This window comes from Dermochelys coriacea, chromosome 10 (genome assembly GCF_009764565.3).
Source record: "Dermochelys coriacea isolate rDerCor1 chromosome 10, rDerCor1.pri.v4, whole genome shotgun sequence".
NCBI lineage: Eukaryota > Metazoa > Chordata > Testudines > Dermochelyidae > Dermochelys > Dermochelys coriacea.
In genome coordinates, this window is record NC_050077.1 from 3,925,142 (window position 1) to 3,938,139 (window position 12,998).

The 12,998-nt window shown below is 50.9% G+C and overlaps 1 protein-coding gene across 1 annotated transcript in view; it reads left to right on the forward strand.

Annotated features, from left to right (window-relative positions):
• The window catches only part of PKD1 (polycystin 1, transient receptor potential channel interacting), a 139,718-nt gene that overhangs the window by 120,252 nt on the left and 6,468 nt on the right, over nucleotides 1–12,998 (forward strand). Inside the window, 9 exon segments of the mRNA XM_038419109.2 lie at nucleotides 261–455; nucleotides 2,923–3,062; nucleotides 5,202–5,329; nucleotides 6,560–6,734; nucleotides 7,514–7,639; nucleotides 8,069–8,243; nucleotides 9,421–9,708; nucleotides 11,455–11,589; nucleotides 12,073–12,387. Of these exon segments, the coding sequence (XP_038275037.1) occupies nucleotides 261–455; nucleotides 2,923–3,062; nucleotides 5,202–5,329; nucleotides 6,560–6,734; nucleotides 7,514–7,639; nucleotides 8,069–8,243; nucleotides 9,421–9,708; nucleotides 11,455–11,589; nucleotides 12,073–12,387 (1,677 nt within the window).

Genomic DNA, 12,998 nt, shown 5'->3' on the forward strand with positions numbered 1-12,998 from the left:
CCCCGGCACAATTCCATGGGGCAAATGGAGAATAAATCTCAGATGGCAACAGCCAGACAGGCTTTACCTCAGAGAGGAGAAATTTGTTAGCACAGACCCATGGTCGGCAGCCATGAAGCCGCCTGGATCCAAGTCAAGGCCGGCTCCTCTATCCAAGCTTGGATCCATGTTGGGAACAGTGAGGACGTTCCCAACATGGCCTTGTGCTGGTGGGGTTGCTATACAGGTGTCTTAAAGCACATTGATTTCCTGGGTCACAGGTTCTGCTGGAAGCCCTTTATTTCGCACTGGTTGCAAAGCGCCTGTACCCGGAGGAAGACGACACACTGGTGGAGTATCCATTTGTCGAGCACGTTTCCGAGAAGATCAACAAAGTCCGACCTCCTCAGGGATTTGCCCTTTTCCAGGCCAAGGAGGAGGCCAGGAAGGTCAAACTGCTTCACAAGATGCTAAAGGTAAAGCGCCTGGCAAACTACCTGGATATCTTTTTTTGACGAGATGACAAGTTTGGTTGATAACGGTAATAGCGTTGACATAATAGACTTCAATTTCTCTAGGATGTTTGACTTGGTACCGCACAACACTTTGATTAAAAAACTAGAATGATATAAAATGACCGTGGCACGTATTAACTGAATTAAAAACTGGCTCACAGATATGTCTCAAAATGTAACTGTAAATGGGGAACCATCATCATGCAGGTGCATTTCCAGTAGGCGCCTGCAGGTTCTTGGCTCTTCGCTATTTAACATTTTTATCAATTACCTGGAAGAAAACCTAAAATCATCCCTGATACAGTTCGCAAGTGACACAAAAATTGGAGGAGTGGTAAATAATGAAGAGGACAGGTCACTGATACAGAGAAATCTGGATCACTTGGTAAATTGGGTGGACGCAAACAATATGCATTTTAATAGACTAAATGTAACTGTATCTTGGAACAAAGAATATAGGCCATATTTACAGGATGTGGGATTCTATCCTGGGAAGTGGAGACTCTAAAAAAGATTTCGGGATGGGGTGGATAATCAGCTGAAGGTGTCCAAAAGGGCTAATGCAATCGTGGGAAGCATAAACAGGGGAATATCAAGTAGAAGTAGAGAAGTCATTACACCTCTGTATTTGGACTGGGTGCAACCATTGCTGGACTACTGTGTCCAGTTCTTGTATCCACAGTTCAAGAAGGATGTTGATAAATTGGAGAGGGTTCAGAGAATGGCCATGAGAACGCTTAAACAAGATTAGAAAACCTGCCTTATTGTGATAAAATAAATAGATTGAGCTCCTTCAGTCTAACAAAGAGATGTTTAAGGGTGACTTGATTACAATCTAAGTACCTAGATGGGGAACAAATATTTAATAATGGGCTCTTCCATCTAGCAGAGAAAGGTTTAGCACAATCCAATGGCTGGGAGTTGAAGCTAGACAAAGACAGGAAATAAGGTGTCAAGTTTTAACAAGTGAGGGGAATTCACCATTGGAACAATGTACCACGGGTCGTGGTGGATTCTCCATCAGTGACAATTTTGAAATCAAGATGGGATGTTTTTCTAAATGATCTGCTCTAGGAATGATTGCAGGGGGGGCAATTCTCTGACCTATGTTATTGAGGAAGTCAAACCAGCCAATTACTATGGTTCCTCCTGACTTTGGAATCCATAGACTCCTCCCTGCTTTCTACCTTACTGAGCCTCTGAGCTTGGCCCCAGGGTGCGGCTTGGGCCCTCCTTGCATCAGGATGTGCCTGCAATAACCTGCCATGGAACATGGGCTGCTCCAAACACCATCTTTGTGACTGCAACCAGCCCAGCCTAGCAAGCGAGCACCACTGAATGGGAAGCAATAGCACTGCCCTGAAAGGGTTAGGAACCACTGACCTAAAGGACACTCCTGTGACAAACCTTGTATCAGGTTAGGAGAAAAGAGCAAGGAAATTAACTGTGCCTGCCTGTGTGGCTTATATGAAGGGCCGGGTGAGTCTCTCCAGTCTTTGCAGCCCACCACACATGTTTTGTTTAAAAGTGGGAGATATGGATAGAGCACGGGACTGGGACTCAGGAGATGTGGGTTCTCTTCCCGACTCTGCCACTGGGCTGCTGGGTGTCCTTGGGCAAGTCCCGTCCCAGCTCTGTGCCTCAGTTTCCCCATTTGCACAAGGGAGTGATGATTCTGACCACCTTTCTAGAGCGCTTTGAGATCTGTGGATGAAAAGCGTTATGTCTGAGCGAGGTGGTGGGGTTCCAAATCTAAGAGGAATGGAACTATTTCCTCTCCGTGAAATCAGTTGGTTTTGGGGTCAAAGCATTCCCTTGCAGTGCTGGAAACACAACAGCTCCGGCCTGGGGTACAAGAAAACGGAACAGGCCACTTGCATTATCTAAGCCCAGTGAAATGCAAACAGCCAACCAGCTGTGAAAAGGAGCTTCCATCGCTTTAAAGATCTTTCACTGTTAATACTCCCAGCTGGTGTTAGCAACACACCCAGGGTTTAAATGCTGTTCTGTGTTGAACTGGGGGCTATCCCTTTCAAGAACAAAAACCCCACTAAATGGGATGCTGTTACATAAGCAGTGCTGCCAGCACCGAGAGGGCCGGGATGTTGTGTAATCGGTATCGACTTGAACATGTGGAGTTGGGCTTGCTGGTTTGGAAAAAAAAAAATTGTTACAAGGCCATGGTCTGGGTCTGGATTTCATTTAACAGCAGCTCCCATATGGGAAAACACCAAACCAGTATGTCGGGGCCTGCTTCTGCTCCCAATGGGGGTCTTGCCCTGACATCCAAGGAGAGCAGGAGCCAGCCCTTGGGGCGTAGGACAGCTTGCCTCATGTATTCAGCAGCCCTGCTCCCACCAGGGTAGGCACCCGTGCCCTAGGCTGAGAGCAGTCCTCTGACCGCATGCCTCTGTTTTCTGCTTGCCAGAGCTTCCTCATCTATATGTTGTTCTTGCTGGTGACATTGCTCACCAACTATGGCGACGCCTCCCGCAACGGCAGGGCCTTCCTCTTGCAAAGCTCCCTCAAGCAGCAGCTCGGTGGTGAGGAATTCCTCCGCATCAAGAGGTAATTGCGAAGCCCCAGTGGGGCTCGGAGCATCAAGCCATGTGGGTTGTTCCATCCTCCGGGCCAGGCAGCCTCAGGCTGAACACTGGGGGGTTTGCGCTAGAAGTCAGTGAGCAGACGCGTTTCTTTACTGGTGACAAATTACACACACACAAATGCCAAATCGTCTGTGGTCACTACAGCCCTCGCTGCTCCCATTCAAACGGGACAGTCACCATTGTGTCCAGTTTCATGGTATCAGAAGACAGGAGAGACTGACATTCACTAACTGTATTGCTCAGGTTCCTTCTCCCATCATTAGGCACCCAGGGGTGCACAAGATCCTCAGTGTTGAGGTTATAATGTACGTGTCTGAGTTGTCAGATGTTAATTTTAGAAATTCACCTTGGGAGATCAAGGATGGTTTTGTGACCAACACCCAGTGCAGGAATTCAGGAGGAGATCCGTGTTTTAGGTCTGCCTCCATCACACCTTCCCTGGGGGGCACGTCCTTTCATTGCTTGATGCCTCCATTTCCCTATCTGTAAAATGAGGATAGGGGTTCTGTGAGCTTTAATTCATTAATGTTTCTAAAGGACTGAGCTCCACTGTTGGAAATGGGGGCGGGGGGAATCAGTTTATACTTCTCTTTCTGACATCTGAGCAATGAATTCAGAGTTGCAGCATCAGGACAGACTGAGATGACCTTTAAAAACTGCAGCTTTAGAGAAGGTTTAGCAATAAAGAGGCTTATGAAAACCAAAAATAATCTATTCTATAAATATTAAACCCTACCATTCTTTGGGGCTTGTAGCAAGAGGACAATTTCCTGGTGGAGTTTTCAGGATGACGTCATCCCTGTTGTCCAGAATGGCCCCAGAGCTGCTTTCCTGGAATTAGTTCTGTCCTTGTGTCAGCCCTCTTGATTGTTCTACAGACAAATGAGACTTGGCAAAGTGAGAGCAGGAATCCATGTTACATCTGAGTCACAAAGATAGAAGTCAGGAGTCATCCCACGGACATCAGTACAATTACATGGGTTTAAAAGTGGTGTCAAATGAGAGTGGACTTAGCTCCTAGTTACAGAGGGACCTAGCTCACGTTTACATTGCACTGGCAGTGGAAAGGGGCTGTGCCATGGGAGCGTATGTATGGCTACATCCCACTGAAGGCCTCTTTACCCCACAAGAATGCTGTGAATTCGCTTTAATGTAAACGAGACTCAGGCTCAAAAGATTTCTGTGGGACACTTATTTTGCGAGGTTAGAGTGACACGGGGAAAGGGCAATGGGATGAAGCGGAACAAAAGGAAAATTTTGATCTAATGGCCAGATCACTTTGGCTGTGGGTTAGTTTCCCAAAGGAAGTGATAGAATCCTCATTTCTTCGCTCATTCGCAGCGAGGCCGGATAAAATTACTCGAGTATAACACTGGAGAACAATTGTGCATTGGCCTGGAACTAGATCAGATGTTCTGATGGTCTCTTTCCAAAGAGAAGTATAAACTGATTCCCCCCCCCCCCGCATTTCCAACAGTGAAGCTCAGTCCTTTAGAAACATTAATGAATTAAAGCTCACAGAACCCCTATCCTCATTTTACAGATAGGGAAATGGAGGCATCAAGCAATGAAAGGACGTGCCCCCCAGGGAGGGTGTGATGGAGGCAGAACTAAAACACGGATCTCCTCCTGAATTCCTGCACTGGGTGTTGGTCACAAAACCATCCTTGACCTCCCAAGGTGAATTTCTAAAATTAACATCTGACAACTCAGACATGTACATTATAACCTCAGCACTGAGGATCTTGTGCACCCCTGGGTGCCTAATGCTGTAAGAATATGCTGAAGCAGGGGACTAGTTTTATCTTGTAGGGTTTTTGCATGCCAAATGACTATACTGTGTGATCTCTCAGGATATAGGAGAATAGTCTGGAGGATAAAGCCTGCCTCTGGCTGAGCTGCTGGGCCACTGAATAGCAGTGGAGGTCACCTTTCCAAATCTCAGTCTCCCTCCAGTGGCAGGATGCAAGCTTTCAGATCATCCCCTTGGTATAGAGAACTCCTCAGAACCAGAGCTGGGTGTGGGGCTGGGCTGAGTGGAGACACTTTGTTCTGTATTGACCGGATAAACTTCCCTCTCTTCTCCTCCTTGTGTGCACAGATCCGATGAGTTTTGGGCGTGGATGTCACAGGTCTTGTTGCCCTCTCTCTACAATAACCAGTCGGGGCAAGAGAGCTACAGCACCATGCTGGGAGTGCCACGGCTGCGTCAGCTCCGCCTGCAGGAAGGTGCGTGGCTGCCGGCGTCCCTGGTTTGGGAGCAATGGTGCCTCACAGAAGAGATTCAGATCAATGAGACAGGGAGGGACAAAGCTGAGAGCCAGCTCTAGTTTTCTAGTCCCACAGTAGCCGGCTTGCACACCGCTGTTCTCTGCAGAAGTTTGGCCAGCGAGGCTGCAGGTTGGTTCCTGGTTATCCTTACGCCCAAGAACATGTGCCAGGTACTGTACAAAAGCCAAAAACCCGGGCCCTGCCCAATTTCAGACAGGATGCAACAAGCGAGGGTGGTCAGCCATCAGGATGGGGTGAGCTGAGGAGCAAAGTCTGAGCCACGTGACTCGCGTTCTCCTGTGCTCATCCCAGTAGCTCAGTTACGGATTTTGCATTTATAAATAAATGATATGGACTTGCTTCCTTCTCTAGGTCTGGCCGCGGAAGAGGGAACTGGAATGGAGGGTTTAACTGAAGCAGGGGGAGGGACACAATGTAGAGGAATAGCTTTCTGCACTGGGATGTTCATATGGCCATGTAACGGGTTTCCCTACTCACTGCTGCAGTGCCCCCTCATGGCTGGGTCTGAGGAACAGCTCTCACCTGGAACAGCACCCCCTTCCATCACTCGCTCAGCCCGTGGCCCGTCTCCCACTACAGAACTTAGGGTGCTCTTTCTTCGTGACTCAGCCCTCCAGCCAAGTCACTATGTAGTTTTCCCCTTCCAGGGTTGCTAAGTCCCACTGGACAATCCGCCCAGCTGTATTCTGTAATTTCTGGTCTGTGTCACTTTCCCAGTGGCTGGCAGAGGAGCCCGGGCCGGCCCAGTACTCTGGGTTCCAGCACAGGAACCTGCTATCCAGCAATGACTCGGTCTGCTTATTTCCAAACCTCATTGCTATTGCCCTCTGCTCCTTCTTACTTCCCTTCTCTTTCTTGGTGTTCTGGCCCGCCCCTGGGGTCCAACTCAAGCTCCCAACTGCCAGGGCATGACTGCAGCCTCCTTTCCCAGCAACCCCTTCTGGTCTCAGCTTGCTAACTTTGTACCCGCGCAGGCTACAGCTGCTCAGCTGAGCTTCTCCTTCCATTAGCGCTTGTCTATCCAGCCTAATCCTCCCCCAGATGCAGTCCACTAGATTAATTACCCCTTCCAAGGTACCTGAACCCCTTCAGATAAACAAACACCCCAGCACAGGTAGTCTCATGTCTCGTCACTGCCAAGCTAACATGATACTGGCCTCTTTTCAGCAGAATGCCTGGATACCATCCACGATTTCTTTAGTGGGACGGATGCATCTGTCGCTGCGAAGAAATGCACATATGAGTCTAACGGCTTTAATACTGGTGATTATGCTGTTGGCTGGAAGAGGGTCTCTGTAAATTTGTCACAGCCGTGGTCCTACTCGCCGCCTGACCTAGCAGGGTACGAAGCTGCGCATTCCACACGTACATTTTGTGTTCTGGCCGCAAAATCCAATCACAGTATTGGGCTCTTACAGCCACTCCGTTTCCAGCTGTCATGTCAAGTCAGACAACTGCTGCCCCCGAGAGCCAATCGAACGAACAATACGGAAGGCCTAAAGCTGTTCTGATCACCAGCCAGTTTTTGTTCCGTAGCAGTTTGACTGGCACGAATCATGCGGTCCAATTTGTAATTTTGTGGCACACACACTGCATGGAAGATAGAGTGGAGCTCTGTGTGTGCGAGTGCCACCGTGAGGTACTTTGCCAATGCAGTGGGGGCACATGCCAGGGGTACCGATATTTCAAAACTGCTGTTTAAGAGCAGGAGTGGGTTACAGAGCAATTTAAAATCTAAGCAAGGAAAGATTTGCATATTGGTGGTAGCTTCCCGTTATTGCCGGTTAGAGGGGCTCAGGAAACAGGTATAAAATCTGGGTCTATGCTCATTTAGCTTCTAGCATTTGTTTGGCTCTGGATCATTTCTGGGAGGTATGTTTCAAGATGGGTTTGGAGGGGTGTGTGGGTGTGCTAGGGCCTGTTTTGGGCCATTGAAGTTGACACAGTTTTTGTTTGTAATTTCTCATATGCCCTAGATGCACTAAATAAGACACTTACTGTACATCAGTTCAAATCCTCCGTTTGCATGGAAAGTAAAACAATGCAACTCCTCCTGGCTTTAGGCCAGGTCAGCAACTCCCCACCCCCAAAATGCAACCAGTGGCTCCTCTTCTTTTTCAGAGTCTGGTACTGGGGCTACGTCTCCATGTATGACAGCGGAGGTTACATCCAGGAGCTGGGAGTCACGCTGGAAGAGAGCAGAGCGCAAGTGGACTATCTTCAGCAAAACAACTGGATCAACAACCTGTAAGCAGCTGGCCAGACAGCAGAGTTTGGCTCTAACCTGGGAACAGCCCCAAGTCCTAATCTGAATTTTTTAGTGCAGGTAGTTGAGGTGGTGTCTGCCAAGCCTAGAAGTGTTTTTTTTTTTGGGGGGGGGGGGATTATTCAGCCAGAGGACCCCCCTTTATCTTCCCTCACCTTGGTTTTGCTGTCAGGCGGTGTCCATCCAACCAAGGCAGGCAGGATGCATTCCCCTCTGTGGTTCCTTAGTGGCGGCAGATCCACTCATGGTGCACCCTGTGCACCAGGAGATGCACACCAGGCCTCCCTTGCACCAGCTGCAGGGAGGGTGCTGCCCCAGACAGACCCTGAGCTGCTCTGGCAGCTCTCGCCCCTATAAAATGGTGTCACCTGACATGACGGACACTGTTGCCCGCTTCTCTGTCCCCACAGGAGCAGAGCGGTCTTTGTGGAGCTGATGCAGTACAACCCCAGTGTGGACCTGCATGCTGCCGTCACCCTGCGCCTGGAGTTCCCCATGGTGGGGCGAGCAGTGGCCGCCATCGCAGTTGGGCCCTTCCCCCTGCTGCGTCTCAGTGGGGGAGTCACGCTGCAGCTTGTCATGATGGTCAGTTCACCACCACCTTTGCTCCTCTTGGTCAGGCCTGTGGAGAGAAATTTGGGGCTCCCATCACATTTGCTAGGCCTGTCCCCATTTCAGCCCAGTTACAGGCTTTTGCGGGGCCCCTGCGCTCAGGGTCCTGGTACCATTGTCCATCCTTGGCAGCCCTGCTCGCAGTTGCAACCTTAGCACAGTGGATGGACATCACTGGGATCTGGCTGTCGGAGGGAGTTACTCGGCCCTGTTCTCCTTGCTGCTATGACCCCGTTTCCCAGACGTGCCTGAGAGTTGTGCTGTGGAAGGGCTGTTAGGGACCTCCTTTTTAGGTTGTGCTGTTGGCTCAGGAGAATAGTTGCCTCCTGCTCCCATGGCTCAGTCACCTGGCTGATGGTTTCCCACCCCCATTGTTGGGCCCAAAACCTGCACGCCCATCACCACTTCTAGTACAAGGGATACAGTCACTGAATATGTCCCTTTTGAAGGAGTGTTCTTTGGGTGGGAGAGGGAAAAATTCCCCCTCAGGCAGAATCTAGACATGTTTCATCCTCTCCTCTTATGGGCGATTGCTAACAGATGAGGCCTATGTATCAATGGGGGCACCTTAGGGCTGTGGCATGGGCAGGCCCTCTGACAGACAAAACCCCAACTTACCAGGAGCCTCCAGCCGGGCAGAGTTTGCCCTAGGGGACTGGAGGAGAGTCATGGAGCCTTGTGCTTTGATCCACCCCAGGTTGGGCAGGCCATGAGGGTCTAACAGGAACTCAGTGCACCGCTGCTCGAAGGCGAGGCCCGGTCCTAAGTTAGCTCTCTGGGCTGGGAGTGCTGTGGTGATAGTACCCTTGGCCCCTCAGGCGCCAGAGAAAGGGAGAGCCTTGCCTCACTCTCCAGTGCTCACCTATCACCAGCAAGTCAGCAGAGTTACACCAGGGACAGGTTTGGCCCAAAATTCTGGTGGCAGGGTTGCAGCCATAACATCATCATGAGAGTTAAAGGCCAGTAGTATGGACCCCATTCTGCCATTATGGGACAACGGCCCTGCCACTGCTCCAAGGGGCCAGTAGGCAGTGCCATGACGAAGGACTGACAGCACTGCGGTTCTGTAATTGCAACACTGGGTGATTAGCATTGCCCCACTCTGAACACCTCTTTCTGGATGAACTCTTCCTCCTCCCCTACATTACAGGTCTTCCTCATGGTGTTTGTGGTCTATTTTGTGGTCTCCGAGTCCCTCTTCATCAAGAAGGAAGGCAGGGCCTACTTCGCCGTGTTTGGGAGCTACAGCCAATGGCTGCTCATCCTTCTGACTACCTGCACTGTGGTGGTGCACTTGAGCCAAGCCACCATTGCTGACCAGCAGTGGGCAAACTATCTGAAGAACCGCAAGAGCTTCACCAACTTTTACCAGGTGGCCTTCCTCAACTCAGTCTTCAACAGCCTGGCCGCCTCCCTTCTCTTCTTGCTGACTGTGAAGGTATGGCAGTCGGCCTGCTGTGAGGTAGTGCTAGGTCTTGAATGCACGTCATGCAGGTGGGGCAACATTTGAGTCAGCTACGCCTGTCCCAGGTCTCCTTTCCTCTGCAGTGTTAGTTCCAGAGCATGAGTAGGAATTAGATCCTTGTCTCTCCTTTATTAAGAGTAGTACAGACAGGTTAGACAAACACCTGTCAGGGATGGTCTAGATAATACTTAGATACCTCTCGAGGTCCCTTCCAGTCGTATGATTCTAGGATACTGCAGCAGAGCTGAGGAACGCCAGCCATCTCACTTTCCAAAACCCAGCCTTGAAGATGCAAGGGTGACCATCAGATCCCCATTTGTGTAAACCAACCAAACTGATGTGGAACCAGTGAAACACAAACGTGGAGTCATGTTCGCTCACTTCTCAAAAGAGACCTCTGCTTCGCAAGCCAGATTGTCAAAAGAGTTCAGCTCCCAGCCCCTCCCAAAACCTGATTCCACTTGTTGGTACTTGGCACTTTTGAAGATCTGTCCATGAGCCCTTAGACACTATAATGCAATACACAGCTCTTATAATATTCTGGTCTATAAACCTGGGTTAAATTACACAGTGCTCAATCCCCAGTTTGTATAGGAGATGAACTTGACCATATTCTCTTCACCAGATTTATGTATGTGGCACCCTGGTACCCAGCTGTATTTAATGAATAGTAACGGTCATGAGATGTAGCTTACGTGCAACTGCAAACTGACTGTTCAGAAAAGGGCTCGTGATGCTAAGCATGCCCCCAGAAATGTGCGCTAGGTGCTGTACAAATAGAACAAAGATACTCCCTGCCCCTTAGACCTTACAGGGATGGACAAGAGACAATGGAGGCGGGGGGTGAGACAGATGGGGGAGCACACCCACACAATGCGACAATAATGCAGGCCAGCATGCCAGGCCAGTAGTTTCTACACACCAGCAGCCTGGCCATTATACTGGTCTGTGCTCCAGCAGAGAGCCACACATGGGGTTGGTTTTATCCTTTGAAGCCTCCCCTTGCCCTAGATCATTCTGGTATGGTTGAGATGAGGAAGTAGCACTCAAACTAGAACTCCCTCATTATAAACAGGCAGGGCTGCTGGCAGGACGTTCTCTGCAAGGGACCCTCAATGCTGAAACGTCCTCCCCTCCCACCCCTTAACCAGAGCCTGGATGCATGAGGCTAAGCGACACATTACCAAGCATTAACACGAACTAGGTATCTTTTAGTTCACACCCCCAGCATTCATGCAGGGGAGAGACAGCGCAGGTCATGTGTCTATAGTCTGAAGTGCAGGGCCATGCAGGCAGCTTTAGGCTCTCAGGTCAATTTGACTGATAAAAACTTTGCCCGAACACAGTTTGGGGAGGGGGGAACCAACGTGGCAACAGACTGGCAGAGTGCAATGGCTGCCCAGGCGGTGGGCAGGAGCAGCACACACTGGGGACTCTTCTTCTGAGGTTTGCTGTGTTTATTTAAATGAGTTCAAACTCCCCATCCGAGGGCTGCTTTAGCCAGTGCAGATGTTTTAATGGTGGGGGTGGAAAACAGGCGGAGGGTACTTGGACCTTCATCAACCACATGCCAGCTGTGCAAGTGGACCCTGAACACCAGGCATGCAGTGTCTGTTTCTTTGCAAAAGTGCCCCAGGGTGGAAGGCTACCCGAGAAACACATGCAGCAGATTCCTTGATCCACACGGGTATAAACCTGGCTTCTCTTCTTTGGTCTCAGGCTGCCCAACAGCTGCGCTTTGTCCGGCAATGGTCCGTGTTCGGCAAAACCCTGCAGAAGTCCATGAAGGAGCTGGCTGCTGCCGGGGTGGCCTTCGCGCTGCTCGTCCTTGCTTATACCCAGCTTGGCTTCCTGGTAAATATTTATTTTTATTATACTGTCAAGACTCACCCTAAGCTGGGCATTGCTGAGGGAGAGGCGACTTGATTAGCTACAAAGGGAAGGGTTCATTAGAGAGACCTCAGCTCCAATCCAAGCCAGAGCATTCTGGTGAGTGGGGCTCAGCCGAGCAAGCCACACTGCAGTTGGCCCCTTCCTGGCCTGCAGCAGAGTCACCAGTGACTGACGCGACCATTGGGATGGAACTCCCAGAACTCCTTGAGGCCCCATTGGCAGGGGGCACAGGGGCAGCCCATCAATGTTGTAGCTGATAGATGGAGCAGGGCTCCCACCTCCTAAGCCCCTGCGGTGTAGCTGGGGATGCTGCTGCTTGCCTGCCTGCCTTTGTAAGGCACTCGGAGGTCTGGGACCGAAAGGCAGTCTTGAAGGGGGGGGGGTATGGCCACTCTGCCATTGAGACAACGGCCTTTCATTGCAACCCCTGCGTTTCCTTCGCAGCTTTTCTCCTCCAGCTCGGAATCCTTCAGCAGCTTCAGCAGCAGCCTCCTGCTCCTCTTGGCTGCGGTCCGCGGCAGCGTGAACCTCCGGCTCTGCCTGTCCGAGCCCTCGGGGCTGTACTACCTGTTCTGCGCCAGCTACATCATCCTGGAGATGTGGATCGTGCTGAGGCTGTTTGCCGTGGTGCTTGTCCACCGCTACCGGGAGATGAATTTTGAGCTGTACCGCCCGGCCTTCGAGCCCCAGGACTATGAGATGGTGGAGCTCTTCGTCCGCAGGCTGAAGCTCTGGATGGGCTTTAGCAAAGTCAAGGAAGTAGGTGCACAATCCCAGAGGGCTCCACCCTCCATCTCTGTGCAGTGTGCTAGCCGGGGGAGGCCCAGGGCTCCTGGCTGGTGGGTCACGGCCAGAAGTGCCGGTCCCTTGTCAGCCACATGGGATGCATGGTTTTGCAGTGTTTTGGCCGGCCTTTGCAGTCACAGGGCTGATGGAGCCGGTGATAAAAACACTCTGATTGTTTCCCCCATTGCAGTTGTGCAGCAGGGTGGGGGCAAACGGTGACAGGCCACTGCTCACAGCAGTATGAGTCACAGGGGCCATCACTGACAGGAGGCAGAAGGATTGGTAACAATAGCTGGTGTCCCAGGTAGAGGACTGGTGGCAATGCGCATGTCCTGGCTGGCAGGAGCAGAGACTGCCCCCAGCATTGTCCCCCACATGTCCATGTTGTGCCACTCCCACTGTTCAGTTTGGTTTCTAATCAGGCTGGTGGGTATAAAAACACCCCACCATTCTTCTCATTTGGGTCACCCCGCCATCCGGCCAGGCCAAGTGGGGAGCACTCTGCAGTTGGAGATAGTCATTCAAGGCTGACATGAAGAGCTCACCCCCATCCTGCCTGCTGGGGTGGAGCAGGTGCCTGCAGG